The following is a 26772-nucleotide window of genomic DNA, read 5'->3' on the forward strand; positions in this document are numbered from 1 at the left end:
AATATCATCTGCGTATAGGAAATACTTTAGATTGAGGTTGGTGAGAAGTTGGCAGAGAGGAAGAAGGTAAATATTGAATAGAGTCGGAGATAATGAAGAACCTTGTGGGACTCCTATGGCAGAGTCAAATCTTGAGGATTCCTTGTTTTGGAGTTTAACTTTGTAACCTCTGTTGTTGAGAGAGGTTTTGAACCAGGATAGGACGGTGCCGCTGATTCCTATGGATGACAGCTGGTTTAGGAGGATGGCGTGGTTGACCGTGTCGAACGCTGCGGATAGGTCTAACAGGATCAATAGGAATGAGTTTCCTTTGTCAAGGCCCAATAAGATATGGTCTGTCTAAGATGTGAGAAGGGATTCTGTGCCTCGATTTTTTCGGAAGCAGTGTTGTGGGGCGAAGAGAAGATTGTCTTCGATGAAGTCTGAAAGTTGAGAGTTTACAAGTTTTTCCATGATCTTGGCGATGAAAGGGAGGCTAGCTATGGGGCGGAAGTTGTTGGGGTCCTTCGGGTCAAGGTTAGGTTTCTTTAGGAGTGGTGAGATTGAGGCTATTTTGAGATCGTCTGGGTAGGTTCCTTGGGCTAGTGAGCAGTTGATGATGTTTATCAATGATGTGGCTATTGTGTCTGGAATAGATAGAAGTAGTTTGGTGGGGATGTGGTCTGCAGAATGAGACGAAAGTTTCATTATTCTCAGTATGGTTTGAATCTCAGTGGAAGAGACGGGATCAAAGGTGTTTAGGCTGAAGTTTTTGTAGGCAGGGTGTTGATATGTCGGGAGGGCGGCGGTATTGGAGGGTAGTTGGGTTAAAAGATTGGTGATTTTATTTTGGAAAAACTGAGCGAGTTCTTCAGCTTTGGATTGTGCCATGTTGCCGGGGATTTCTCGCGGTATGGTTTGAGTGAGGCTGGAGACATAAGCGAAGAGGGCTTTGGCGTCAAAGACCAGGTTGTGAATCTTAGAAGCATAGTAGTCTTTTTTTTTTTTTTTTTTTTTTTTTTAATTTTTTATTTTGAGGTGAGGGATTTGTACTGGTATAGTGTGGATTTGTATGAAGAGATGGTGAGTTCACAAGGGGTTTTACGCCAAGTCACTTCTTTCTTTCTTAAACTTTGTTTTAGTTTTCTGAGTTCGTCGGTGAACCAAGGTTGTCTGTTGGAGGCATTGGAGTGAGATTTTTTTTATAGTTGAGGGGCAGAGCTTGTTAGCTATATTTTCTGTTATGTTGTTCCAGGAACGAATGGCAGTGTTCGGGTCGGTGAGGTCTAATAGAGGGAGCTGTGAAACCAACTGGTTGTTAAGGTCTTCCGGGGAGCATCGCCTCCTGTATTGGAATGAGGGTGAGGGGATGTTAGGAGTGTTGGATTCTTTCAGTGCGAAAGAGGTAGAGATGAGAGTGTGGTCTGACCATGGAACCTTTTTGTTCATCAAATTGGATGTAGTCGTGTAATGCCTTTGTTGACGAAAATCAAGTCCAGAGTGTGACCCGCTTTGTGTGTGGGTTCGTTGACTAGTTGTTGGAATCCCATTGCTGACAGGGCTGTAAGGAGGGTTTCGCAGCTGTTAGATGGTGAAGGATTGTCTATGTGCAGATTGAAATCTCCTAAGATGATAGCTGGAGAGTCCAGGTTGATGAGCGAAGTGGTGATTTCAAGAATTATCTACACACAGTACCAGAAACCTCCCCTCCCACAAAAACATTCCCATTGAGACCCAACCCAAAGAACCACTCAAACTCCAATCTCTGAACCATCTCATTGCAAACAACCCCTGCCCTTCTTCATCCACTCCACCCCCCACCAGCCTACAACACTAAAAAAAAAAAAAAAAATCAGCTCGATGGCATGCCTTCCAACCCTTCCCTATTAGGCGATATGTTCTGGCTTTTCCATCCTCCAACCCACTCCACCAGTTCCCCCCAATAGGCAACAAGCTCCTCCAGAGTTCTAACTGGGGTCTGGAGGCCATTACCTCATGCCAGAACCAATCCCTTGCCCACCAAAACTACAGCTGAATTTCTATGTAGTCTTTGAACTTAGCAAGTAGCTCATTTAAAACAAATTGGAGAAAATTATTTTTCACTCAATGCACTCTGTAATTCATTGCCAGGGGATGGTGTTATGGCAATTAGTGTAACTGGGTTTAAAAAAGGTTTGGATAAGTTCCTAGAGGAGAAGTTCATAAACTATTAATAAGGAGTAGTAGCTTGGGATCTATTCACTTGGAAACAAAATGCCGGGCTTGATGGATCCTTGGTCTGGCCTAGTATGGCACATCTTATGTTCTTACACTATTTTAACACTTTTAAAAATTTTCCCTTCCTGTTTACTTGTTCTTGTGACAAATTCTTCTAAAATTAAAATATAATTTTTTACTTGTCAGTTTTCATATGAAATTTATACAAGGATTTTATCAGTTATTCAATGTGATTTACAATCTGTAGTCTTGCTGGCAGTGGGCTTTAAACTGAGTCATATCATGCATTGGAGATCTAATCGTTTACAATTTCTTGTTTCCCTACATATCTTATTCTCAATTTTATTACTTCCTCAGTCTTATAAAATTCTTTTGTTTTCTCAAATACTTAGCCTGTTTCAACACGCTAAATTTTGCTTTTCCAACTCAATCCCTTATCTTCTTAAACATCTCTTCTCTTAGCCTGATTTCACAGGCTTTAGAATGATCATAAAATCTAATTTGGCACATGCTCTTTACTAAATGAATCTATTTAAAAATATCTTGCTGATCGAAAGCCTTGTTCTCAATGGGGTACATCATAATTTTAAACAATACAATGTAATAAAACTAGCAAAAAAAAATCATGATCATAAAAAAGTACAAAAAAGACTATAATAAAAGCTAAAATGGATCAGAAGAACTAAGGCTTGTTCAAACAGGAAAGTTTTCACTTTCTAAAAGTCAAATAGCACTCCTTGCTGAATTCAGTGGGAAGGGCATTCCATGGATCAGGGGCAGCCACTGCAAAGATTCTAGTCTGAGGCCTCATCAACTGAACAATTTTTATAAAAGGTATTGTCAGCAGCCTTGTTCACTGAGATCATAACACACATCTAAATCCAATTCCCCATTTCCCCCTGCCCTTGAAGCTGAGAGCAGTGTTGTAGTTGCATCAAAAGCATTAAGACTTAATGGTTAAGGGTAGTAACTGCTGTACCAGCAAGTTACCCCATATACCCTTTTCTTCATTTCCATCCTGTAGCCTTTAGGGATCCACAGTGTGTATCCCATGCCCCTTTGAATTTGACTGTTTTCATTTTCCTCCGGAAGGGCATTCCAGGCATCCACTACCCTCTCTGTGAAGAAATATTTCCTGATGGTTCTGAGTCGTCCCCCCTTGAGTTTCATTTTGTGACCCCTAGTTCTGCTGGTTAACGAAGATTCAATAAGATGGTTATTTTGAGCTATGTTAGACTACCCTGAGCTTCTCAAGACTTACCAGTATTTTCCTTATTGCTCTAATGCTGGAACTATGGACTGTAGTCTGAAGCAAAATCTTACCTGTTAAAAGAACTTGCCCTGGCCACTACTATAATAATAATTTCCAGCCCCATCCAAGCAGCTTGAGCACTTGGAAAAAAATCTGCTTATCTGTATTACTCATTCTGAGAGAGAGGGGTGACAGAATGAACGTTTTTAAATGGAGAAAGGGCAGATGTTCACCTGTGGAAAGTCCTCAGGTTTTTTCTAAGAGACTGGTTGATAAAATATCTTGATGCATTGCCAGCATATTAAGGGAGTAGAATAGCTGTAGGGTTTCTTTTGATTGAGATTTATAGCTGTGTGAGGAGGGGTGGCATGAGAAGCAATATAGACTGTGGTTACATTATTGTATAAAGGAGAATACAGTCATTGTGTAGCTGAAAGACTGACATTCAGGACATGCTATAAAACAGTACTTTCTCTGTATTTGGCCTGTCATACTTTTAGGAGGCTTGATGTTGGAAGCACTTGCACATAAAGCAGCCAGAAATAGCTGTGTGACTGCAAAGCCATAATTGAAATCTGTCCTGCTCCTGCCGAGCTGGGAGTTAGTGTGATACTGAAATATTGAAAGTGCTTTTGAGTGTTAATTTGCCTGATAGTGTAATAGAGAAGAATACAGAGGAATGGGTGAGTATTAGTGACAGGCTATAAGGCCCATCTGGCTGAACCACCAGTGGAAGACTACACAGGGCCTTCTGACACTGTTATGTGATGGAAAAGGTGATGAGCTATTCATTATGCCATTTCAAGGGCTGCGATAAGCCTCTTGGAACATCGGGTACTGTGGGTACCACTGGGGCAATGCTGCAGAGTGCTGCCCACCACCATGGACTGCCAATGTCCGTGGCACTGGGGACGCTGTTGTCACACTGTACATGGTGACTCCATTAGGACTTAGTGCAACATTAGAGCGCATACATGCAGTTGGGTACGGTGGGTGTCTTCTACTCCTTCAAGCTCCTCAGGTGTTGGCTAGTGGCATTCTCTGTTCACTCCATGCACAGCTGGCAAGAGATAGCGGGACCACAATCGTCGCATCAAGGTATCAACTTCCTTGTCTTTCATCTTAGGGTGCTATGGGACACTAGCAAGGAGGGTGCTAACACACATTCCTTGATTGCTTTTTGGCACTGCACAGCCACTGACTCTATAACAGTTGGTGCTCGGGCTTTGTTGTCCTGTGGAATTTTACATTTGAAACCCTTTTGTGGGGAAGTCTTTGCAGGTCCATCACCAAACTAGAGTCTTAATTCTTTTGCATCGTTGTGCCTCCTTGCAAGCCAGGACCTGCAGGCGTTGAGGGATTGTAGCGGTGGTCGTTTGGACCATTTTTTGCTGAGGTCCCATCGTTGATTACCAAGGTGGCCTACCCTGTCTAACTGGATGGCTGCCAGAGGCCGATTTGGTTCCTTATGAACCTCAGCGGTCAGCAACTGTATCCCACTCACCTGGAGAGTGGTAAAGTCTTTCAGGATCAGGAGGCCCCTTTTTCTGTTGCATCCTGTCCCTTTGGGAAGGGGAGCTATGACTAGGTTTCCAGAGGCGATCCTTATGGGTTCCTCCTTGGACACCAGCTGTCCACCCCAACAAGGGGTGGCCCTTGTTCTCTGTTTCCTGGAAAAGGATTATCCCAGGGCAAGCAGGATGCTAGTCCTCACATATGGGTGAAGTCACTGATGGAGCCCTATCCCGGAAACCTTTCTGTCAAAGTTTCTAGAAACTTTTGACTGGCATCCTGGGCCTACTGAGCATGCCCAGCATGCCATATCCCTCGAGCCACAGGGGTCTCCCTTCAGTCTTCTTTTTTCCACGAAGCTGTTAGCCTCGTGGTTCTAGGAGTCCTGTGTGGTGAATTTTCACTACATAAAAAAGTTTCAAAAACTCGGAAAAACTTTAGAGCATCGAAGGGGTCTCCCTTTTTTCCATTGTCGGTAAGTCTTTAAATTTTTCCGGTCTGTTCCGTTACCGTAAAACAGTGTCAGAAGGCCGTCAACGGCTGTCCGGCCTTCGTTATGGCTACGGGTTTTAGGAAGTGCCCGAATTGTTCCCGCACCATGCCCATCACGGACCCACACATAGAGTGTGTACTTTGCCTCGGCGAGGGACATGACGTTTCGACGTGCCCAAGATGCGCCAAGATGATGCCGAAAGGCAGAAGACTGCGCGTGGAGAAAATGGAACTTTTGTTCTATCTCCAACTAATGCCATAGACTTCCACTCAAGTCGTCTCCGGCTGGAGCGATCAGAAAGGTCGTCCTTAAAAAAAACAACAACAAAAAAAACCAAACAAACCCCCCCCCCCCCCCCCAAAAAAAAAACATAGACTGGATGAAGCAGGTGATCGGCCGTCACCAACTCCTTCAAAATCATCGATAAAGTCTACATCTGTCATCGAGAAAGGCGTCTAACATCGTCATAGACACCGGAGGCCTCACGATCCTGAATTAGATTCGATAACTGGAGTTCCATCGACAAGTCTCGAATCAGCTCCGAAGAAACCACGGAGAGAGGACTCTCCATGTACACAGAGGCCTTCGACTCTAGGCGATCCCCACCGATATCGGTGCCGGGAACCGTACCTCCACAGGGCCCTGCGGAGGTACCGATATTGCCTTCGCTGCCTCCCCCCATAGCTCCTCTGGTTTCACCAGCTATGAGTGTGGAACTGGACGGTTACATCCGCCAGGCAGTTCGAGACTCACTCCGTGACATGCCTCAGATGCCAGAACCGATCACGATTCCACCATAGATGCCAGCACCATCGCCGGTACCGGTTCCACTTCCGTCACCGGTGCCCATTCCGATGCCATCGCCGACTCCATCGCCGGTCACACTCCAACCCATGCTGATGCTGGATATGTCCTTTTTTGCGCCAATTTTAGCGAAACTGGGCACACTCATCAGTGCCATCCTGGTACAACCATCAGATGTACCAATGCCAACACAGATGGAAGAAGGAAATTCCAATGCCTGAACCTATTCCAGGTCCTTCGGGAATCTCGCGTCCACGCCCATCGTTTTCTCCACTATTTCCATCGAAGCCGTCGATACCATCTCTGCCTGTTCCATCAACGTCTCCTCGTCCACGTTCACCGGACACTTGGGAGGATCCAAACACTGACTCTTCCTCAGGAAGTCCTCTCAGAACCTTCTCCAGAGGAAAGAAGGAAATCCCCTCCAGAGTGCCTTTCCTTTTCTAATCTCATCAAGGATATGGCTGACACCATCCCCTTTCAGCTGGAATCTGAAGAGGATACTAGACAAACTCTGGAGGTATTACAATTCGTGGACCCACCTAAAAAAGTCCTGGTGATTCCAGTTCACGAAGTCCTAGTTGACTTACAACACAGGCTATGGGAGCAACCCTGCACTATACCATCCGTGAATAAAAGAACTGATGCTACGTATCTAGTCCAACATATCCCAGGCTTCCAAAAGACTTAACTACCCCATCAATCAGTAATAGTTGAGTCACTCAAAAGAAGTCAAAAAGAATAAAGCCTCATTCATCTAATCCTCCTGGAAAAGACAATAGGTTTTTAGACACCATCGGCAGGAAAATGTTTCAGGGGTCCATGTTAGTTTCCAGAATTGCGTCCTCCCAACTATATATGACGCAATATCTGCTGTAAACGCATTTGCGGCACCAGACAGTAGGTACTTTGATTGCTTGGGTGTGAGGCGGTGAGACTTAAAACATTGCATGGGTGGCACCGGAGGATGAAAACTTTTAGTGATGAGGGTGGGTGGGACAAAACACATTTTGCTGTAGGCCTTGAAACTGCAACTGCAGCAGCTTTTTAATCATCCTAAAATTAGAGTGAAGATTGGTTTAAACAAATTGTCACCTTTGGCAAAAATCTGGGAATTTATGGCTAAAAATAGGTTTAACCTGAAAATGAAGGACCTTATTTTTTTTTTTTTAATTTACATGTTTGGTATACCGTTGTTCCACAATGCTTCACAAAATAAAATATAAATAATATACAAATAAATACATTTACAAGAACATTATCTGATAGTCCATACATCTACAGGAAAAAGCACTAATACAGTTTGGTTAGCATAAGAACATAATTAACAATGAACCACCCAGATGATGAGGTAGAGACCTTCATATAAACATAGCAAACTAGAGCGTTAAAAGCTTTGTAACTTTGCTGTAAAAGTCACTCCCACTGCTTTTGTACTATGCTACATTTTTCTAATCTGTCTCATTCAAATTTTTGATTTTTAAAAAATTGCAAGTAAAATGTAAGCTCTGCTAGGTGTTGCATATAAAGATGAGGAACTTATCATATTTAGGATTCACATAAGGTGCCACAATGTTCTTTTGTATCGTTCATAACCCGATGTGATATGAGTTTCAGTTGCTTCATTAGGGGCAAAGTGCATTTCTTACTTGGGTTTCTGAAAGAAAATATTAACAAGTTCCACAACTCTAACAATAAAAATGATCAAAACAAACTTGCAAACCGTTACCTGCTATTACTGTGAATGCCAGTTCGGGCATAACCCCACTGCATCTAAGAGACGCCAGCCACACTTTAACATAATTTTTAAATGCCTATGCTGAAACACCCAGATCACTTGATGCCTTTATATCAACATTAATGCACCTACAACAATCATGTTAATTGATCATTAATCCAAAAGACTGGAACCATGATATCAATGAAGGAACTGATTAAATGAAAATTGAAAATTAAATATCTTTGAATAGGATATGAAAAGATCATGGAGGAGATTGGATCCCATAGGCTAACTACATGCACAGCAGAAGGAAAAAATATCAAGGATAACAAATCTCCTCATTCATCCCATGAGGTACCACTGTGCTTACCTGAAATATCCAGCATTATTTGTAATTGACTAGACTCTGTATCATCTCCACGCTTAGGGGACGTTACTACATCCCTAATATTCCTTCGGAGATCTTCAAACCAATGATTTTAGAGAATGCGATGGCTTACTATCAGAGCCTGTGTTTTTTTTTTTGTTTTTTTTTTTGGGTTCTGAACTGCAATGCTTCTGAAGCCAAGTGCAGATTGTATGCTTAGGACTCTCAATGTATACTAGTGGGCAGATACGTTGGCCTCCAAACCTCTTTGCACTGCTTGGCATATTTAAAGTGCTACTGGACATAAACAGTGCTTGTACTTCTCTGATCAATCCTTCTTTGAATAAATTTAAGCTTTCTAATAGAGCAGTTTTAAAAAAATTGCTGCCACTTGTACTTTGTGCTTGGTACAGTTTTCCAAAAGAAAGAAATGATACAATTAACAGTGAGCAAAAACTGATTTATCAAACATTTAACCCTCTGTGGAACATGGCACCCTCCAATAACATAACAGGCCCATTCCTCGATTACTGAGAAGACCTTTTCCAAGATAGTTTGTTTTGGATTTCAGATGCTTCAAAAGGCAAACATTACTATAGGTCCACCACATGTGAATGTGTGAGTCATGCCTACCACAATCCCTCAGCAAAGACTGGAAGAACAAATATGATGTAACAGGCACACCAGGAGTTTTTTTTTTACAGATTGCTTTGTACAGAGTTCAAAGTGCTACGCCACTCTTCAAGGCCTAAATTTAATGGCCATGATAAAATATTAATAACCTGAACCTTGCAAGTATATATTTTGAGTATCCAGCAATGTTTAATGAGATAAGGCTCTTCTGAGTTGCAGATTTTTCTGTCAGTATTTGAGTGAAATGGATCTACAAGAACTATATAACTGTACAGAGTAGCGTGTGTGTGTATATGTGTGTGTGTATATGTGTGTGTGTGTGTGTGTGTATATGTGTGTGTGTGTGTATATGTGTGTGTGTGTATATGTGTGTGTGTGTATATGTGTGTATGTGTGTGTGTGTGTGTGTATGTGTGTGTATGTGTGTGTGTGTGTATGTGTGTGTGTGTGTGTGTGTGTGTATATGTGTGTGTGTGTATGTATTTATTTATTTGTTGATTTTATATACCGACATTCGTCGGGACATCATGCCGGTTTACATTGTGTATATATATACACAGTTATATAGTTCTTGTAGATCCATTTCACTCAAATACTGACAGAAAAATCTGCAACTCAGAAGAGCCATATCCCATTAAACATTGCTGGATATTCCAAAAATATATACGGCTCAGTCAGAACAAGGGCTGGAATGTTGGCATCATAAGCTTTTATTCACAGCTACCCATGGATTTTTTTCCCCCTGTTTTATATCCTACCCTTCCCCCTTAAAGGTACTAGTGTGGTCATTACGGCTAGAATTCTGGGCTGGGGGCCATGCACAGTGGCCCCTCTTGGAACCTGCAAGCATGGGTCCTAACACCATCCATGATGACCATGATGCCTTCCCCTAAGGGTCTTGACTACTGCTTATTCCAGCCCAAGGAGCGGAAAACCCAACTCGGGAATTGAACTGGAAAATCCCTGCATGGCAGAACTATTAATTCTAGATGTGATAGGCTGCTCTTCTCATTATTATGATAATTTAACTTCCTTCCATTTATTGATAGCTTTTTAAAGGATCAACGAAGAATGCTAAATGTATGAACTTTCAAGACCAATGTGCTTTCTTCAGATACATCACAGGAGCAAATTTAAGGCTTGCATTTTAGCACAGAGTTCCAAATTTGAATGAAAGTATGTGTGTATTAGTTTTGAAATGCACTGTGGGTGCAAAGTACCCACATACATATGTCTGCTTTTTGTGGGGGTACTTTTTTCAATGAAAGTAACGCATATAGAGTTGAAAACTCAAAACCTGTGTTTTTTCCTCTCTCCCTGGAACGCCTCCTTTCAATGTGGCTAAAAGTATGCGTGCACTTCCACAATAGGCACACTATTAGCCGAAATGAATTTTCAGATGTGTTAATGGCTTTGAAAATTGTTCTCTCTGTAACTGATGGAACTTGCAGGTAGGTGCATTTTATATTTTCTTCCTCTAAAGTTGCTGTCATTTGATGTAACCAAATGTAAGCTTACCTTGCTTTAGTTACAGAAAAGCTGTGTGAGAAATTCTTCTGTCACTAACCCATGCCTGTTGTTTCCCTCCTCTACAGGGCGTACTCCTTGGTGGATTCTAGTCAAGTTTCTACATTTCTCATCTCCATTCTTCTTATAGTCTATGGCAGCTTCAGGTAAGACTCTTATTTATTCACAGTTGGCAAACGCTGCTACGTGCGAACTTGCAGAGATTTACAAAAACTTTGTAAACTGTTTCATAAAATTAAATATAAATTCCTGACAAAATGTAATAAAACAAAAATAAGCAAAATAAGCTCACATGACTAATTTTAGTTTAAAAGAACACTGTACAGTATTTCAGTGTACATTTTGTATTAATCAGAAATTAATTTTCTTGAATCCAGGTAGCACCCATGCATAGAACAATGTGACTGACTAGCTCTTATGATCTGTACTGGCATATCATTATACATATTCAGTCCACTGGTTTGGAGAGCTGCTGAAACAACTAAAGTTGTAACTGAAAAGCTATATAGTGCAGAATGGGGAGCTGCTTTTTTGGTCTCATTTCTGAAGAAAGAGAGGCTTATGTGATTATCCTGTGTGTCTGTCCATTCTGTGTCCTGTTGACACCAAATTTTCAGGGCATGTCGGCTACCAAGAGTGTGTCTGACATTTTTTCCATAAAGATGCTTGTACAACTGTCATCAGCTAATAACTCTCTTGTTTTGCATCAAATCTATACCAGATTTGCAGGAGATTTTTTTTTTGGGGGGGGGGGGACGGGGGACACAAAGAGGAGTTGGATATAGGTATTTTTTTCCTGGATTCACATAGGTAAGTACATAAACATTCCAGAAATAAGGCTGTAGTAGTTTTGCATGGAAATTCTACTTCTAAATCTGAGAATAAACACTAGTAAGTTGCTGTAGTTGGAATATTTCATTGTATGTGTGTAAGAAAGTGCAGTGTAAATTATTTTCAGGCCAGATGTAGAACAAACAATGGTACCTTGAAAAATGTTAGTGATAGGGGGTGATTGCATAGCCAAATTAGCCAAGGTTATTCTATCAGAAGTTCTGTCCTTCTTAGTATCCTATACTAATGCATATCTTGGGAGGCAATTTTGAGTAGCCCATATTGCTGCAAGATAAATGTACTCTTTAGTATGCATGCACCTCATAGCTACTGGAGTAATTTTCCTTTGAAAATTGTCTACAAGATACATATGTACAAAATGCCCGCAGGTGGCCATTCGCCTGGGGGTAAAAATGCATGTTCATAATCTCCATAGAATTTTAATATATCCAAAATTTAATTTATAAACTTTTTTTAAATGGTGGAAAACAAAATACATTTAGAATATAAAAATTCTATGGATATTATGCATATACAAAATAATTTGCACTTTTTAGTCTGTTTAAATAATATTGACAGGGAGATTTTTGTTTGGTTTTCTGTGTGAATATTTCTCTCTCACTTTGGTAAAACACACATTTGACAATCTGATCTATCCATTGTTTACATCTTCTTTTTTTTAAACTGTTTATAAGATTTTCAAGGCATACACGGCTCATCCTGTCAACAGCTACCTCACTAGCATCTGAAACATTTGAGACTTAATATCTCTTGTCATGTGGGTGGATTAGAATTGACTGTTTCTCATCATGGTGCTAGGGCTGATAACTGGAGATGGTGGTCTTTATCCAGGGTACAGGGATTATTTCTTCTTACTTGAAGCACTGGCTTCAGTTTAGCACTTGGTGGTTGAATCTCCTGAAGTCTTCCTTATGTTTTGTCATTATGAGTGAAGAGAACCTGAATATGAAATGCCCCAATGTTGATTCTGATAGTTTTTAGAATCTATTCATGAGGTTGCTTTAGTGCAGTGCTGTGCACAGTCATGTGGGGTTGATTCCTGATCAGGTGTTCTGCTTCCTGAGTCAATTGGAGCAGGGATGCTGTAGAAGAAATGTTCATAGCCCTTGGTGGGGGAGGGAGACAGTCATTGTACAGTGGTGATATCTAGTGGCCAGATTTAGGGCGTTCTAGAAGGAGTCCAGTTTCATGATCCTCCAGCTAAGGACAGCTGCTACATGAGTAGACTAAGTAAGTTGCAGGGACATATAAGGGAATAAGTCTCTGGGAAGATTGTGGCATTAGATCTTAGCCCTGATTCTGGTTGAGTTGGAAGCCCAAAAAAGGAGCAGGAAGAAACAGCCAGATCCAAAAAATAAACTTTTCTCTAGCTTGTGTATATTAAAGTTCCTAGTTGAAGTGTGGTTAATGCTTTTGTTAAATTGCAATTTTTTCTCTTATTTTGCTGTAAAGATGATTTGAGGTTACTGACTGTATGCCAGCCTTTTGTTTTATTGTGGTTATTCTTCTAAATACTGACCCTTTTTTGTTCATTTGTGTGTTTTTGCAGGTCTCTTAATATGGACTTTGAGAATCAAGACAAAGAGAAAGACAGTAATAGCTCACCAGGAGCTTTCAATGGCAACAGCCCCAATAACAGTAAGACTGGTGATTTTTCCCTTCCTTTAGACCCTTGCTGCTCTTTTTGACTGTTAGGGCAACTTTCAGCACTACAGTGGTCTACAAAATACAAAAATGCTTTACAAAAAAAATCAACTACTGTTTCCATGCATATTTCTAAGCCTGATTTAAGTTTTGCACATAACCGCACAAAGCACTAACCAGTGGTATGCCAGGATTTTACACTGCTGACAGCTTTGTGCATCTCTAAAAAGGTTTCCTAAATAAAGTAGACATAATATAGCTGAACTGTTGAAATCTTAGTTGGGAGGTATAACCTCTACTGTTTCATGGCACCAAGTGTACTTCAGCCCTCTTTATCTGTACTGGCTTTCTATCCCATCAGGACGGTCTCTGTACTAGGAAGTTATGCCATCTAAGCAATACATGATTGCACTGCCTTCAGTGCTCAACACTGAACAGTCACAGCTACATTGTAGAAATTAGTCCCTTCATGTTGACTGTCCTAGTGACACGGCTCATCCTGTCACTGTCGCAAATGCCACCTTCTGTTGAACCATTTCTGTCCTTGGAATAATAGGTCAGTGGAAGATGTGACCTGGGAATCAAACCCAGCTCCTCTGCATGCCAGCTTCTGGGAGGTCTGTTTAGAAGGAGATGCGCAATGCCGACAGCATAGTCAGCAGTGTAACATGGGAGCCATCCTGATGGTTAGCCCTTTGTGCAGTTATGTGCAAAACCATGGTTTCCTAGCATGTAGCAGATGGACTCAGGACCAATGGGTATAGTGTACTCCTGATAGCAGTTGGAGACGGATCAGATTTCAATCTGACGTCAGTCCTAGTACATATACCCCTGCAGGAAGTGCAGCTCTTCAGTATTTTTCGTCTCCTTAGCAGTCGGGACTCTATGCACGCTAGCACAGCATTAGAGTATTTTAGCAAAGAAGATCAAAACAAGAGAAATCTTACCTCTACAGATGAGCCCCGCTCTCCTGCGGTGATACCCCTTGGGTCCTTCCCCCAGTTGAGAATTCCCGAGGTGATTTCCGCGATCCCTCGGAGGTAAGCCTCGGACCTGCAGCCGACCCTCGGCGTGGACCTAGCCCCCAACCTTGGGTGATGCTGAGAGGCAGCGGGTGCAACTTGGAGCGGGTTGATGAAGGTATTTCCTCTCTTCCCCTGCAGCCGGAGACCGCCCTGAACAAGACTGGGAAGCACCGAGACAAGGTAAGGTAGAAATCTATTTAAAAGTCTCCAGTCTCCGAAGCTCAAAGAGTCGCACAGGTCACCAGCCGGTGCCAGTGCCACTGGGTTGATCTGCCCTAGCAGGGCTAGACCCCGTCAGAGGCGAGCCGTGCGCACAATGTTGTGCGGCCAAGTACCTTGTGCACAAGCGACACATATAGCACACGCTTACTGTGCCGGGCGCATAACTTCGGTCTGTGCGCACAACAGCACGCATATCTCTCTGAGCGCGTACCAAACCTACTTGCACAACTTCGCACCAGAGTGCATAACTAAGCCAATCCGGGCCCTGTATTTTACGCGCACAAGCCATGGCACCACGGAGAAGAAGCTCAAGGCTCAGGGCCTTTGCCCAGCATGCCACATTAGAGCTGCACAGCATGAGGAGGCCACGGCCCTGTGTATACAGTGCAAGGAGGCCCTGGGGGATCCAGCCCATGGTCCTCCCCAGCCGGTAACGGGTTCCAGCTTCTCGAACAGTATGCCGGACCTAGCGTCCCCCAGCGGGAGCCTCCCTCAACGGGGCTCCCAGGGACACAGCGCCCCTTAATTTAGATCCAGCATCTATCTCCTGGGTGGAATTCTTCAAAGGCTTGCACACCTTTGTCCACATGCAGCCGGGGGCCGCCGATAATAACGGCCGCAGCCTCCGCCAGAGGACCTCCACATCCCGGGACCCTCTATGCCCAGAGAAGTGATCCCACCGTCCAGAAGCTCCACCTTCGGGGCCATGGACAACTAGGATGAGGATTCAGAACCCCTGGAGGAAGGGGAACTTCCCCCCCAAGGGACCGAACCAAGGACGAGCTTCCGGACCTGGTCACACACAGCTTGAAAGAGCTCGCTATCCCGGGCACAGATGCCTCGGGGGAACCTAAGACTAATCCCTTCGTAGAGGGACTCTGTCAGACCTCCCGTCATGTCCCACTGTTACAAGAACATAAGAACATGCCATACTGGCTCATGACAAGGGTCCATCAAGCCCAGCATCCTGTTTCCAACAGTGCCAATCCAGGCCATAAGAACCTGGCAAGTTACCCAAAAACTAAGTCTATTCCATGTTACCATTGCTAGTATAGCGGTGGTTATCGAAGTCAACTTAATTAATAGCAGGTAATGGACTTCTCGTCCAAGAACTTATCCAATCCTATACTAACTGCACTAACCACATCCTCTGGCAACAAATTCCAGAGTTTAATTGTGCGTTGAGTGAAAAAGAACTTTCTCCGATTAGTTTTAAATGCTCTTCTCTTGGGCTCCCCATCTCCGCCACCAAACCACTACAGATGCTCCAGAACGCAGCAGCTAGAATCTTAAACCACACCAACCGGGGAAGCTCATATCACCCCCATAATCCGAAACCTGCACTGGCTGCCAATAAAATAACAGAATCTTGCACAAGGCACTTGCCATATCCACAAAAACCATCCACAATCAACTACCACTAGACCCTTCAGATCCCTTCAAACTCTACTCATCCGCAAGAACCCATCAGAGAAGCATATAAAGGAACCCTACAAGTCCCACCAACTAAATCCATGCGCCTAACTTCCACCAAAGAACGTGCATTCTCTACAGCGGGCCCCGTCATCTGGAACAACTTGCCGACTGACCTAAGATTGGAACCTTGCCTTCTAACCTTCCGAAGAAAACTTAAGACTTGGCTTTTCCTCCAAGCCTTCCCCTAATTTCTAAAATGTCAAACCAGACTCAGCCCAACTGACTAGACTCTCGGACCAGTCCCAGTATTACATATGTATTTAACCTCTAGTTTTGTTGTCCCTCTACTTCCCGGCTACTCTAGCCCCCAAGTTCAATCTCCTTGTTATATGTAACTTTGCTTTGGCCTTTTTGTTATATGGTTATTTAGTTAGTCCCTAAGTTCCATGTAAACCGGTTTGATATGAATCTTTTTCATGAAGGTTGGTATAGAAAAATGTTAAATAAAATAAATAATAAATAAACGTGCCACATGCTAACTTCATGGCGTGCCCCCTAGTCTCTCTATTATCCGAAAGAGTAAAAAAACGATTCACATCTACCCGTTCTAGACCTCTCATGATTTTAAACACCTCTATCATATCCCCCCTCAGCCGTCTCTTCTCCCAAGTTGAAAAGTCCTAACCTCTTTAGCCATCCAGCAGCTAATTGACCTGGAATGGGAAGCCCCGGAGACTACATTCAAAGGGGGGGCGTGCCCTGGCAGCCATGCACCCTCTGGATCCAGCTGCCAAAGATCTCCTGGCATGTCCGAAAGTGGATGCCATAGTCTGCGCAGTCACGAAGCGCACTACTATCCCAGTTGAGGGAGGAGCAGCACTCAAGGATGCTCAAGACAGACGTCTGGAATCCATCCTCAAACAGTCTTTTGATGTCTCCTTTATGTCTCTACAGATTGCGGCCTGCTGTGCCGTGGTGACACGTGCCTGCTTATCACAGACCAGGAACAACACTCCCGGGGAAGCCCTGGAACCAGCAGTATCATTCCTCACGGATGCTGCTTCTGATCTGGTGCACACTGCAGCTAGAGACGTGCCATCAGCCGTGGCGGCCAGAAGACAACTCTCGCTCCGAAGCTGGTCGGTTGACGCATCTTCCAAAACGAGACTCACAAGAATGCCCTTCAAGGGAACCCTTCTGTTCAGAAGTGAACTAGAGAAGCTAGCCAACAAATGGGGCGAATCCCCACTGCCGCGGCTACCGGAGGACAGGAATAAGAGAAACCAGCGACCCTTCCCCCGAACTTCCAGGGGCAGAGGATCACAGCGCTTCAACCCATACAGAAGCACATATCAAGTGGCTTGTCCCGCAGGCAGGAGCCAGTCCTTTCGGAACAAGCACAACAAAAGGGGAGCCGGCTCGGGCCCAGGTTCCAGCCGCACCCCACAATGAAAATCAGCCGACCCGTCCAAAGGAAGAAGCCATAGGGGGCAGACTTGCCCTATTCTATCAAAGATGGGTCGAGAACTTCAGACAAGTGGGTCCTAGCCAGCATTCGATAGGGATATTACCTGGATTTCTACCACCTCCCTCCGGACAAATTTGTGGAATCCCTCTGCCATGACCCTTCCAAGAGGATGGCAGTGGAAGCTACACTGACCAGATTACTAGCCTTAGAGGCTATTATTTATTTATTTATTTATTTATTTAAGGGTTTTTTATATACCGAGGCACGTTTGCAAACATCACCTCGGTTCACATTGTAACATAACTTAGCAACAAGCTTACAATATTATCATTATAACACCGGGGGGCCCGCACAACAAATAAATACTGGACATTATTCCATTTATTTTATCGTTCCCAAGAAAGAAGGAACGTTCTGGCCCATCCTGGACCTCAAGTCAGTCAACCGCCACCTGAAGATTCCTTGCTTCCACATGGAAACCCTACGCTCGGTAATAAGGGGCGATATAACTGGGAGAGTTCTTTACATCCCTGGACCTGTCGGAAGCCTACCTACACGTTCCGGTCCATCAAGAGCATCAGCGTTTTCTGCGCTTCATGATCCTGGATAACCACTACCAGTTCCAGGTGCTACCATTCAGGTTAGCCACAGCTCCACGGACGTTCACCAAAATCATGGTAGTAGTGGCAGCAACACTGAGGAAGGAAGGAATCCTCGTACACCCTTATCTGGACTATTGGCTGATCAGGGCAAAATCCCCAGAGGAAAGTCACCAGGCAACCAACAGAGTCAAAACTCTACTGGAGATCCTCGGGTGGGTGGTAAACACAAAACGAGCTGTCTGCAGCCCTCCCAATCTCTAGAATACCTGGGAGTTAGGATGACCTTGTCTTGTTTGGTGTCAAAACCGGACACCAACAAGGAGATCAAAACTGATGACCCAGTTGCAAACCCTGTTGAGCGATCTTCGTCCCACAGCATGGGACTACCTCCAAGTTCTCAGCCTCATGGCATCCACACTGGAAGTAATGCCATGGGCAAGAGCTCACATGAGACCCCTACAGCGCTCCCTGCTATCACGATGGAATCCGCTGTCCCAGAACTACACCGTACGTCGTCATCTCCCAGACAAAGTTCGGACCCAACTACGATGGTGGCTACAAGAAGGCCATCTGAGCTGGGGAGTGAGGTTATCCTCACTGACCTGGATTCTGCTCACCACGGATGCCAGCCTATGAGGATGGGGTGCACACTGCTAGCGCAATGGAATAAAGAAGAGTCAGGATGGAACATCAATCGCCTGGAAGCCCGGACAGTCAGACTAGCCTGCCTACGGTTCGGTCACAGACTCAGAGACAAATCAGTCAGTCATGTCTGACAATGCCACAACAGTGGCCTACATCAACAGTCAGGGAGGAACCAGAAGCCAACAGGTGTCTCTGGAAATAGGCCCCCTAATGTCATGGGCGGAAGTGAACCTTCAAGAGATCTCGTCCGTCCACATCGCCGGAAAAGACGTCGCTGCGGATTACCTCAGCAGAGAAAGTCTAGACCCAGGAGAATGGAGACTGTCGACCATAGCATTCCAATTGATAGGGAGCCGTTGGGGAACACCAACCGTGGACCGCCTGGCAAATGGTCCAATGCCCAAATGCCCAGCTTCTTCAGCCGCAGACAGAAACCTCAGTCCCAGGGAATAGATGCCCTGGTACAGACCTGGCCACAGGAAACTCTTATACGCCTTCCCACCGTGGCCCCTATTGGGCGCAATTATCCACAAGATAGAACACCACAAGGAACCAGTACTTCTAGTGGCCCCAGACTGGCCAAGAAGGCAGTGGTACGCAGATATGCGATGGCTGCTGATAGGGAATCCTCTCCCGCTACCGCTACACAGGGATCTGCTCCAACAAGGGCCGATCATTCACGAGGATCTAGCTTGATTCTCTCTTATGGCCTGTCATTGAGAGGACTTGCCTGAGGAAGAGCGGATACTCAGGGGCAGTAATTGACACTCTGCTCCGAGCACGCAAGTTCTCCACATCCCTAACATACATAAGGATTTGGAGAGTATTCGAAGCCTGGTGTGAGGACCGCGACATCATCCCACGCTCAGTCAATATTCCCGTGATTTTGGGATTCCTGCAGAGCGACCTACAGAAGGGACTGTCTCTCAACTCCAAGGTACAGGTGGCCGCATTGTCATGTTACAGAACCATGAGTGAGGACGGCAGCCTAGCCTCTCACCCGGATGTTTCCTGCTTCCTGAAAGGAGTTAAGCAGATCCGACCACCCCTAAAGTGGCTGGTGCCTCTATGGAACCTCAACCGGGTCCTAGATTTCTTAGCAGGAGCTTCCTTCAGACCTCTTTGCAGCCTGTGTCTCTAACATTGAAGACAGCCTTCCTGGTGGCAGTCTGTTCGGCCCGTTGTATCTCTGAGCTACAAGCACTGTCCTGCCGTGAGCCGTTCCTCAGACTCACTCCGGGAAGCATCCAGTTATGGTCCTGTCCTTCCTTCCCAAAGTGGTTTCTCACTTCCATCTCAACCAATCCATCTCGCTTCCATCGCCAGATGAGCATAAGAATTCAGAAGAACCTCACCGCCTTGGATGTAATAAATGACTGCTTCATGAAACGATTGGTTCAGGACCAACAGAGAGGGGAGCTATTTTAGATTTCATTCTTAGTGGAACGCAGGATTTTGGTGAGAGGTAACGGTGGTGAGGCCACTTGGCAATATGATCAAATTTAAACTAATAACTGGAAGAGGAACAATAAGTAAATCTACAGCTTTAACACTAAATTTTCAAAAAAGGAAACTTTGATAAACACGAGGAAAATAGTTAGAAAAAAAACAAAGGTGCAGCTGCAAACGTTAAGTGTTCAACAGGCATGGACATTGTTTAAAAATACAATCCTAGACGCGCAGTCCAGATGTATTCCATGCATTAAGAAAGGTGGAAGGAAGGCAAAACAATGACTGGCATGGTTAAAAGGTGAGATGAAAGAGGCTATTTTAGCTTAAAAAAAAAAATCCTTCAAAAATTGGAAGAAGACTGCATCTGAAGAAAATAGGATAAAGCATAAGCATCGTCAAGTTAAGTGTAAAACATTGATAAGACAGGCAAAAGAGAGAATTTGAAATGAAGTTGGCCATAGAGGCAAAAACTCAATAAAAACTTTTCAAAAATATATTTGAAGCAAGAAACCTGTGAGGGAGTCGGTTGGACCGTTAGATGACGGAGGGGTTAAAGGGGCTCTTAGGGAAGATAAGGCCATTGCAGAAAGACTAAATGAATTCTTTGCTTTCATGTTTACTAATGAGGATGTTGGAGAGATACCAGTTCCGGAGATGGTTTTCAGGGGTGATGAGTCAGACGAATTGAACCAAATCACTGTGAACCTGGAAGATGTAATAGGCCAGATTGACAAACTAAAGAGTAGCAAATCACCTGGACCGGATAGTATGCATCCTAGGGTACTGAAGGAACTAAAAAATGAAATTTCTGATCTATTAGATAAAATTTGTAACCTATTATTAAAATCATCCATTGCACCTGAAGACTGGAGAGTGGCCAGTGCAACCTCAGTATTTAAAAAGTGCTCCATCCACACCTAGACCAGTGAGCCTGACTTCAGTGCCGGGAAAAATAGTGGAAACTATTCTAATGATCAAAATCTTAGAGCATATAGAAAGACAGACATGGTTTAATGGAACACAGTCAACATGGATTTACCCAAGGGAAGTCTTGCCTAACAAATCTACTTCATTTTTTTGAAGGGGTTAATAAACATATGGATAAAGGTGAACCAGTAGATGTAGTGTATTTGGATTTTCAGAAGGCGTTTGACAAAGTTCCTCATGAGAGACTTCTAAGAAAACTAAAAAGTCATGGGATAGGAGGTAATGTTCTTTCGTGGATTACAAACTGGTTAAAAGACAGGAAACAGAGAGTAGGATTAAATGGTCAATTTTCTTAGTGGAAAAGTGTAAACTGTGGAGTGCCTCAGGGATCTGTACTTGGACCGGTGCTTTTCAATATATTTATAAATGATCTGGAAAGGAATACTGCGAGCAAGGTTATCAAATTTGCGGATGATACAAAATTATTCAGAGTAGTTAAATCACAAGCAGATTGTGATCCATTATGGGAGGACCTTATGAGACTGGAAGATTGGGCATCCAAATGGCTGATGAAATTTAATGTGGACAAGTGCAAGGTGTTGCATATAGGGAAAAATAACCCTTGCTGTAGTTACACGATGTTAGGTTCCATATTAGGAGCTACCACCCAGGAAAAAGATCTAGGCATCATAGTGGATAATAATTTAAAATCATCTGCTCAGTGTGCTGCAGCAGTCAAAAAAGCAAACAATGTTAGGAATTATTAGGAAGGGAATGGTTAATAAAACGGAAAATGTCATAATGCCTCTGTATCGCTCCATGGTGAGACTGCACCTTGATTACTGTGTACAATTTTGGTCGCCCAATCTCAAAAAAGATATAGATGCGATGGAGAAGGTACAGAGAAGGGCAACCAAAATGATAAAGGGGATAGAACAGCTCCCCTATTAGGAAAGGCAGAAGAGGTTAGGGCTGTTCAGCTTGGAGAAGACATGGCTGAGGGGGGATATGATAGAGGTCTTTAAGATTATGAGAGATCTTGATCAAGTAGATGTGAATCGGTTATTTACACTTTCGGATAATAGAAGGACCAGAGGGCATTCCATGAAGTTAGCAAGTGGCACATTTTAAGACTAATTGGAAAAAATTCATTTTTCACTCAACACACAATTAAGCTCTGGAATATGTTGCCAGAGGATGTGGTAGGTGTAGCTGGGTTCAAAAAAGGTTTGGATAAAGTTATGGTGTGAAGTCCATTAACAGCTATTAATCACTTTACTTAGATAATAGCCACTGCTATTAAGTGCTCAGTAGCGTGGGATCTTCTTAGTGTTTGGGGTAATTGCCAGGTTTCTTGTGGCCTGGTTTGGCCCTCTGTTGGAAACAGGATGCTGGGTTGATGGACCCTTGATCTGACCCAGCATGGCAATTATGTTCTTATGATTCCCATTTGCACTAAGGCAAATGAGCATTGCAGTTGGACTGCAAGCGAACCTTAGCTTTCCTTCTGGAGCAGACAGAAGCCCATAGAGGGAGCCACCAAACGTTGTTTCTTTTGATAAAAATAGATTGTGTGGCCCTTGTCAAACACACTATTCAATTGGTTAACAGATGGTATCTCCTGTTATGCCCAGGCGGGACTGCATCTTGGGGTTCATGTCCAGGTTCATTCTGTCATTGCTATGGCAACATCGATGGCCCACTTGCCAGCAGTTCCTGTAGAGATCTGCAAGGCTGCAGCGTGAAATTCTATCCACAAATTGGCATCTCTTTACTGCTGGATAGGGATGGTCGGTGCGACAGTAGGTTCAGCCATTCTGTTCTTTGGAAACTGAGGTGTACCGAACCCAACTCTTATAGCGTAGGGCCTGTTTGGGTTTAGGCTGTCTCTCCCCCTCTGTTACCAACTGCACCAGTGTTGTGCCTGTTGGCACTCGGTTAGGTGTTTGTCCCCTTGTGTTGGGGAATAAGCCTATATCTAGGTTATTCACCCATGTGTGAGGAATACCATCCTGCTTGTCCTCAGAAAGCAGAGTTGCTTATCTGTAGCAGGTGTGCTCTGAGGATAGCAGGATGTTAGTCCTCAGGAAACCCATCTGCCACCCTGCGTAGTTGAGTTTCTCCTATTTTTTTATTTTTAATTTTTAATACATTGGACTGTAAAAGAGCTTTATTGCTCTATTAGAGAGAACAAAGTAGTACAGAAAGTCTTCACAACTATTCATGTCCTTCAGCCAATTAAACAGGGTTTTTCAGTTTAAGAATTCTTTCCTCTTGGACATATGATTGCATCTCTTGTTATAATCAATCAGGGTAACTTCAAAGTAAGATGAAAACCCTTCAGGTCAGTGCTACAGCACTTTCTTTACCCCATCTTTGCTCCATAGAAGAATATGAACAGAAGATCAAGTTGACTCCTGTCAATACCTTCAACAAGCAAGCTACTCCAGGGAGTAGCTTGCTGCTTGCGGCGGTTACTACCCCAAACCAAATAAGTCTGATACTTCTCTTCAATGCATATCCAGCATAACTCTCTGCTTCAACGGCAGGGGGGGGGGGGAGAGGAAAAGAGGATTTATATTCAGGGCAACAACCAACAAAGGATGGAATTACATAGTCTGGGCAAACAAATAATTATGGGAGTAGCTTGCTTCTACGGTCCGGTTACTACCTTGAATCAATTAAGCCGTATACTTCACTGGGAATACATATCCAGCGCAACACACTGCTTCAACGGTAGGGGGAATAAAGAAAAGAGGAATTATATCCAGACAACTAACAAGGACTGAATGGCACAGGCTGGGTAAACAAGCATGGAAGTAACTTATGCAGCAGTATACTTACCCCTGACCAATTGAGCTGGATGTTTCGCTTGGATGCAGGCTCCAGCACCTACTCTCTACATCGATGGTGGGGGTGGAGGGAACTGGAACCAGGGGGTTGCTGATGGGGGGGCCAAGAGTAACAGATAAGCATGAGGAAAAATAAAATAAAGTGTGAAAGCTTGCTGGGCAGGACTGGAGGGCCGTTTGTCTTCTGCCATCATTTCTGTGTTTCTATTACTTCATTGTTCATTAGTGCCTGGGAAATGCTGCATGTCAAGATACTGCTGTTTTAGCCAAGCAGTTTCAAAATCTTATTTAACTGCTTTAACTTTGTCTAACCTCTACCATATGACTTGTATATTCTACTGCTGATATAAAAACATAACAAATATTTTCATGTAGCCCTCAGCTTGGGAGTCCCTTCTTGTGTGGCTGATTTATAGACCTAAAAAAACTAAGTTGCTTACTTATAGCAGGTATTCTTTGTAAACAGCAGGACAAATCAGCCACACAGTTCCATCCTCTTCCCCCTTAGTGCTAAAGGTTAGGTTGCTGAAAAGACTGGGAAGACCTGTGCCTTGGCAGTTGTGTGGTAATACCTGCGCATATTGACTATTCTGTATATATTGTTCAACATGCTTCAGTGATTTATGTTGGGTATTTGTAATTGCCTTTTTAATAAAGTTTTTAAAGTAAAATTGTTTCTTAGCCTGTTACATAGTATCCTGGCAGGCAGAGGTCAGCACTGGAGACTATAAGGGATGATGTCAGCAAACTCTTAGTCTTTGTCTCCATCTGCTGGTTGGGAGACATAAGCCATGCATCTGGACTGGTCTGGCTGGTTTCAAGGAAAGGAATTTATCAGGTAAGAACTAATTTTTCCAGTGACCACATTTTTGGAAAGTTTTGTCCTCCCTGTGACGTGCCATACTTTCTCCTCCTCCATCTCCATAAAACAATGGGACAGGCACAGTAGATGCAGAAATGATGGAAGATGTATGCCTGAGCTACCACTAGAAAAGAAGGAAGCAGTGAGCCTGAGTGTCATCAGCAAGTAGCAGGGAGTTGTGGGAAGGCATTGGAGAGAGGCACCTAGCCAGATAAAGGAAGACAGCTACAGCCTACTATAGGAGAGGCACAGATATGAGATGCCATTTCCTTCCCCCTCCAGGGTGGGAAGGTGAAGGAATGAGGGACATGGAAAGATGGGGAAAGGTTATTTATATTATTTGGCCCTCTTAGTGATCGGAGATATTGTATGTGGCACTATTTATAAAAAAAAAAGGTCTGAGGATCCTTGATCTAGAGTATTGTGTCCAGTTCTGGAGGCTGTACTGCCAGAAAGCTATAGAGTAGAACAAATTTTTGTCCCAAGATGCTTAAATGTCGGACTACTGTATTGGGATTCTCATCTGAACTCTAGTCGGCCCACAGATGTTACTTCCTTTCCTGTTGACTGGTAGAAATGTCACTTCTGCAAGCCAGATCATTCACATTGCTGTGAGCTAGAAGAAAGGATGTCCGTAGGCCAATTTGCCCTCCCTTACAGTAGAGGCATTTGAGAAGGACTATCAAAATGTTGCAAAATCTCTATCAAAAGGTTTATGAAATGAGACTTAATGACCTATACATGTATGCTGGAGCAAGAAGCATATGATTGATATACAAACATCTCAAAGGTATAGGTAATCTACAAGAAGCAAACCTTTTTCTGTGAAAAGGATGTTGTAGGTCAGGTTATGATCTGAGGCTCAAAGGGGATAGAGTCAGGAGCAACATTAGGAAATATTTTTTCAGACAGCATTGTAAATGATTAGAACAACCCCCTAGTTGAAGAGGAGGAGGCAAAAAAATAATTCAAGAAAGCAGGGGATAAGGAAATCTATAGTTACAGAGAAATGAAAGAAAAGTTTTATAAATCAACTGTGGGTCTGTGGTGTTGGAACAGAAAGGAAATTGAGGAGGTTGGATGAGCTGCTTTCTTTCTGCTATCATATTTTTTACATAGAAATGACAGCAGAAAAAGACCAAATGGTCCATCCAGTCTGCACAGCAAGCTTTTTAAGATAGTAACTGACCCTCTGTACAGATTACGTCCATGTTTATTATTTGAAGCTTTTTTTATACCAACATTTGTTTGCACATCACAAGGGTTTACATAGAACAGATAAAAATAACGTAAAGGTTTACATGGAACAGGTGGTAAAATAACATAAGTAATGCATGGAAACAAGGAAAGAATATCATCTCAAGTCCGTAACAGTGGATTACAAAAATTAAAACCAAGGATAATAATTAAACAGTGTAAATGCAATGGGGAGAGGATAAAGATATGTAACATGAAGGAATGAGCGAAGATTTAAGCAGGAGGAATGTAAAAGGTACTACGGAAAGGACAATTGAAGGGGGATTATGCAAAGGCCTGTTTGAAAAGCCAGGTTTTTAGTTCTTTTGTTTTTTTTTAATTTCTGGGTGCAGTGTTCCTGACTGAGGTCAGGGGGCATGGAGTTCCAGATTGAAGGTCCTGCAATAGATAGTGCATGTTCTTTCGTAGAGACAAGATGGGTAAGTTTAGGAGATGGTGTGTGTAAGGTTCCTTTGTAGGCAGATCTGGTGGGTCTATTCGAGGTATGGAAGTGTAAGGAGTCATTTAGCCAGTGAACGTTTTCATTATGTAGAGTCTTGTGTATGATTATAGACTCTTATAGAGAATTCTGAAAGAGATAGGGAGCCAGTGGAGGTCTTTAAGGATAGGCGTGATGATCTTTTCTGCGAGTGATAGTGAGGACTCTAACGGGAGCATTTTGTAACATTTGGAGTGGTTTGGTAGTTGTGGGGAGGCCTAGAAGTAGGGAGTTACAGTAATTGACTTTGGAGAATATTGTGACCTGAAGGACATATGGAAGTCATTGAAAGTGGAGGAGGGGTCTTAGTTGTTTTTTTTTGTTTTTTTTAGAACATGGAGTTTGTAGTAGCATTCTTTCATGGTGGAGTTAATGAATTTTTTAAGGTTCAGTTGATTATCTAAGATGATGCCTAGTTCTCGTACATGTTGAGAAATAGATATTGAAAGGGGAAAAGTTTATGTTGGAGGGGGTCATGATATTATGGTGAGGAGAAATAAGGAGTTCAGTTTTGGATGTATTAGGGCGAGATTAAGATTTGTGAGGAGATGGTTAATCGAGAGAGA

The 26772-nt window shown here is 43.3% G+C and overlaps 1 protein-coding gene across 1 annotated transcript in view; it reads left to right on the plus strand.

Annotated features, from left to right (window-relative positions):
* SPPL3 (signal peptide peptidase like 3) overlaps window positions 1-26772 on the plus strand; it is a 170210-nt gene that overhangs the window by 29195 nt on the left and 114243 nt on the right. The window contains exons 2-3 of the mRNA XM_029619105.1: window positions 10573-10650; window positions 12906-12994. Coding sequence (XP_029474965.1) covers window positions 10573-10650; window positions 12906-12994 — 167 coding nt within the window. The remainder of the gene's footprint in view (window positions 1-10572; window positions 10651-12905; window positions 12995-26772) is intronic.

The sequence above is a fragment of the Rhinatrema bivittatum genome, chromosome 11 (assembly GCF_901001135.1).
Source record: "Rhinatrema bivittatum chromosome 11, aRhiBiv1.1, whole genome shotgun sequence".
In the NCBI taxonomy this organism is placed as follows: domain Eukaryota; kingdom Metazoa; phylum Chordata; class Amphibia; order Gymnophiona; family Rhinatrematidae; genus Rhinatrema; species Rhinatrema bivittatum.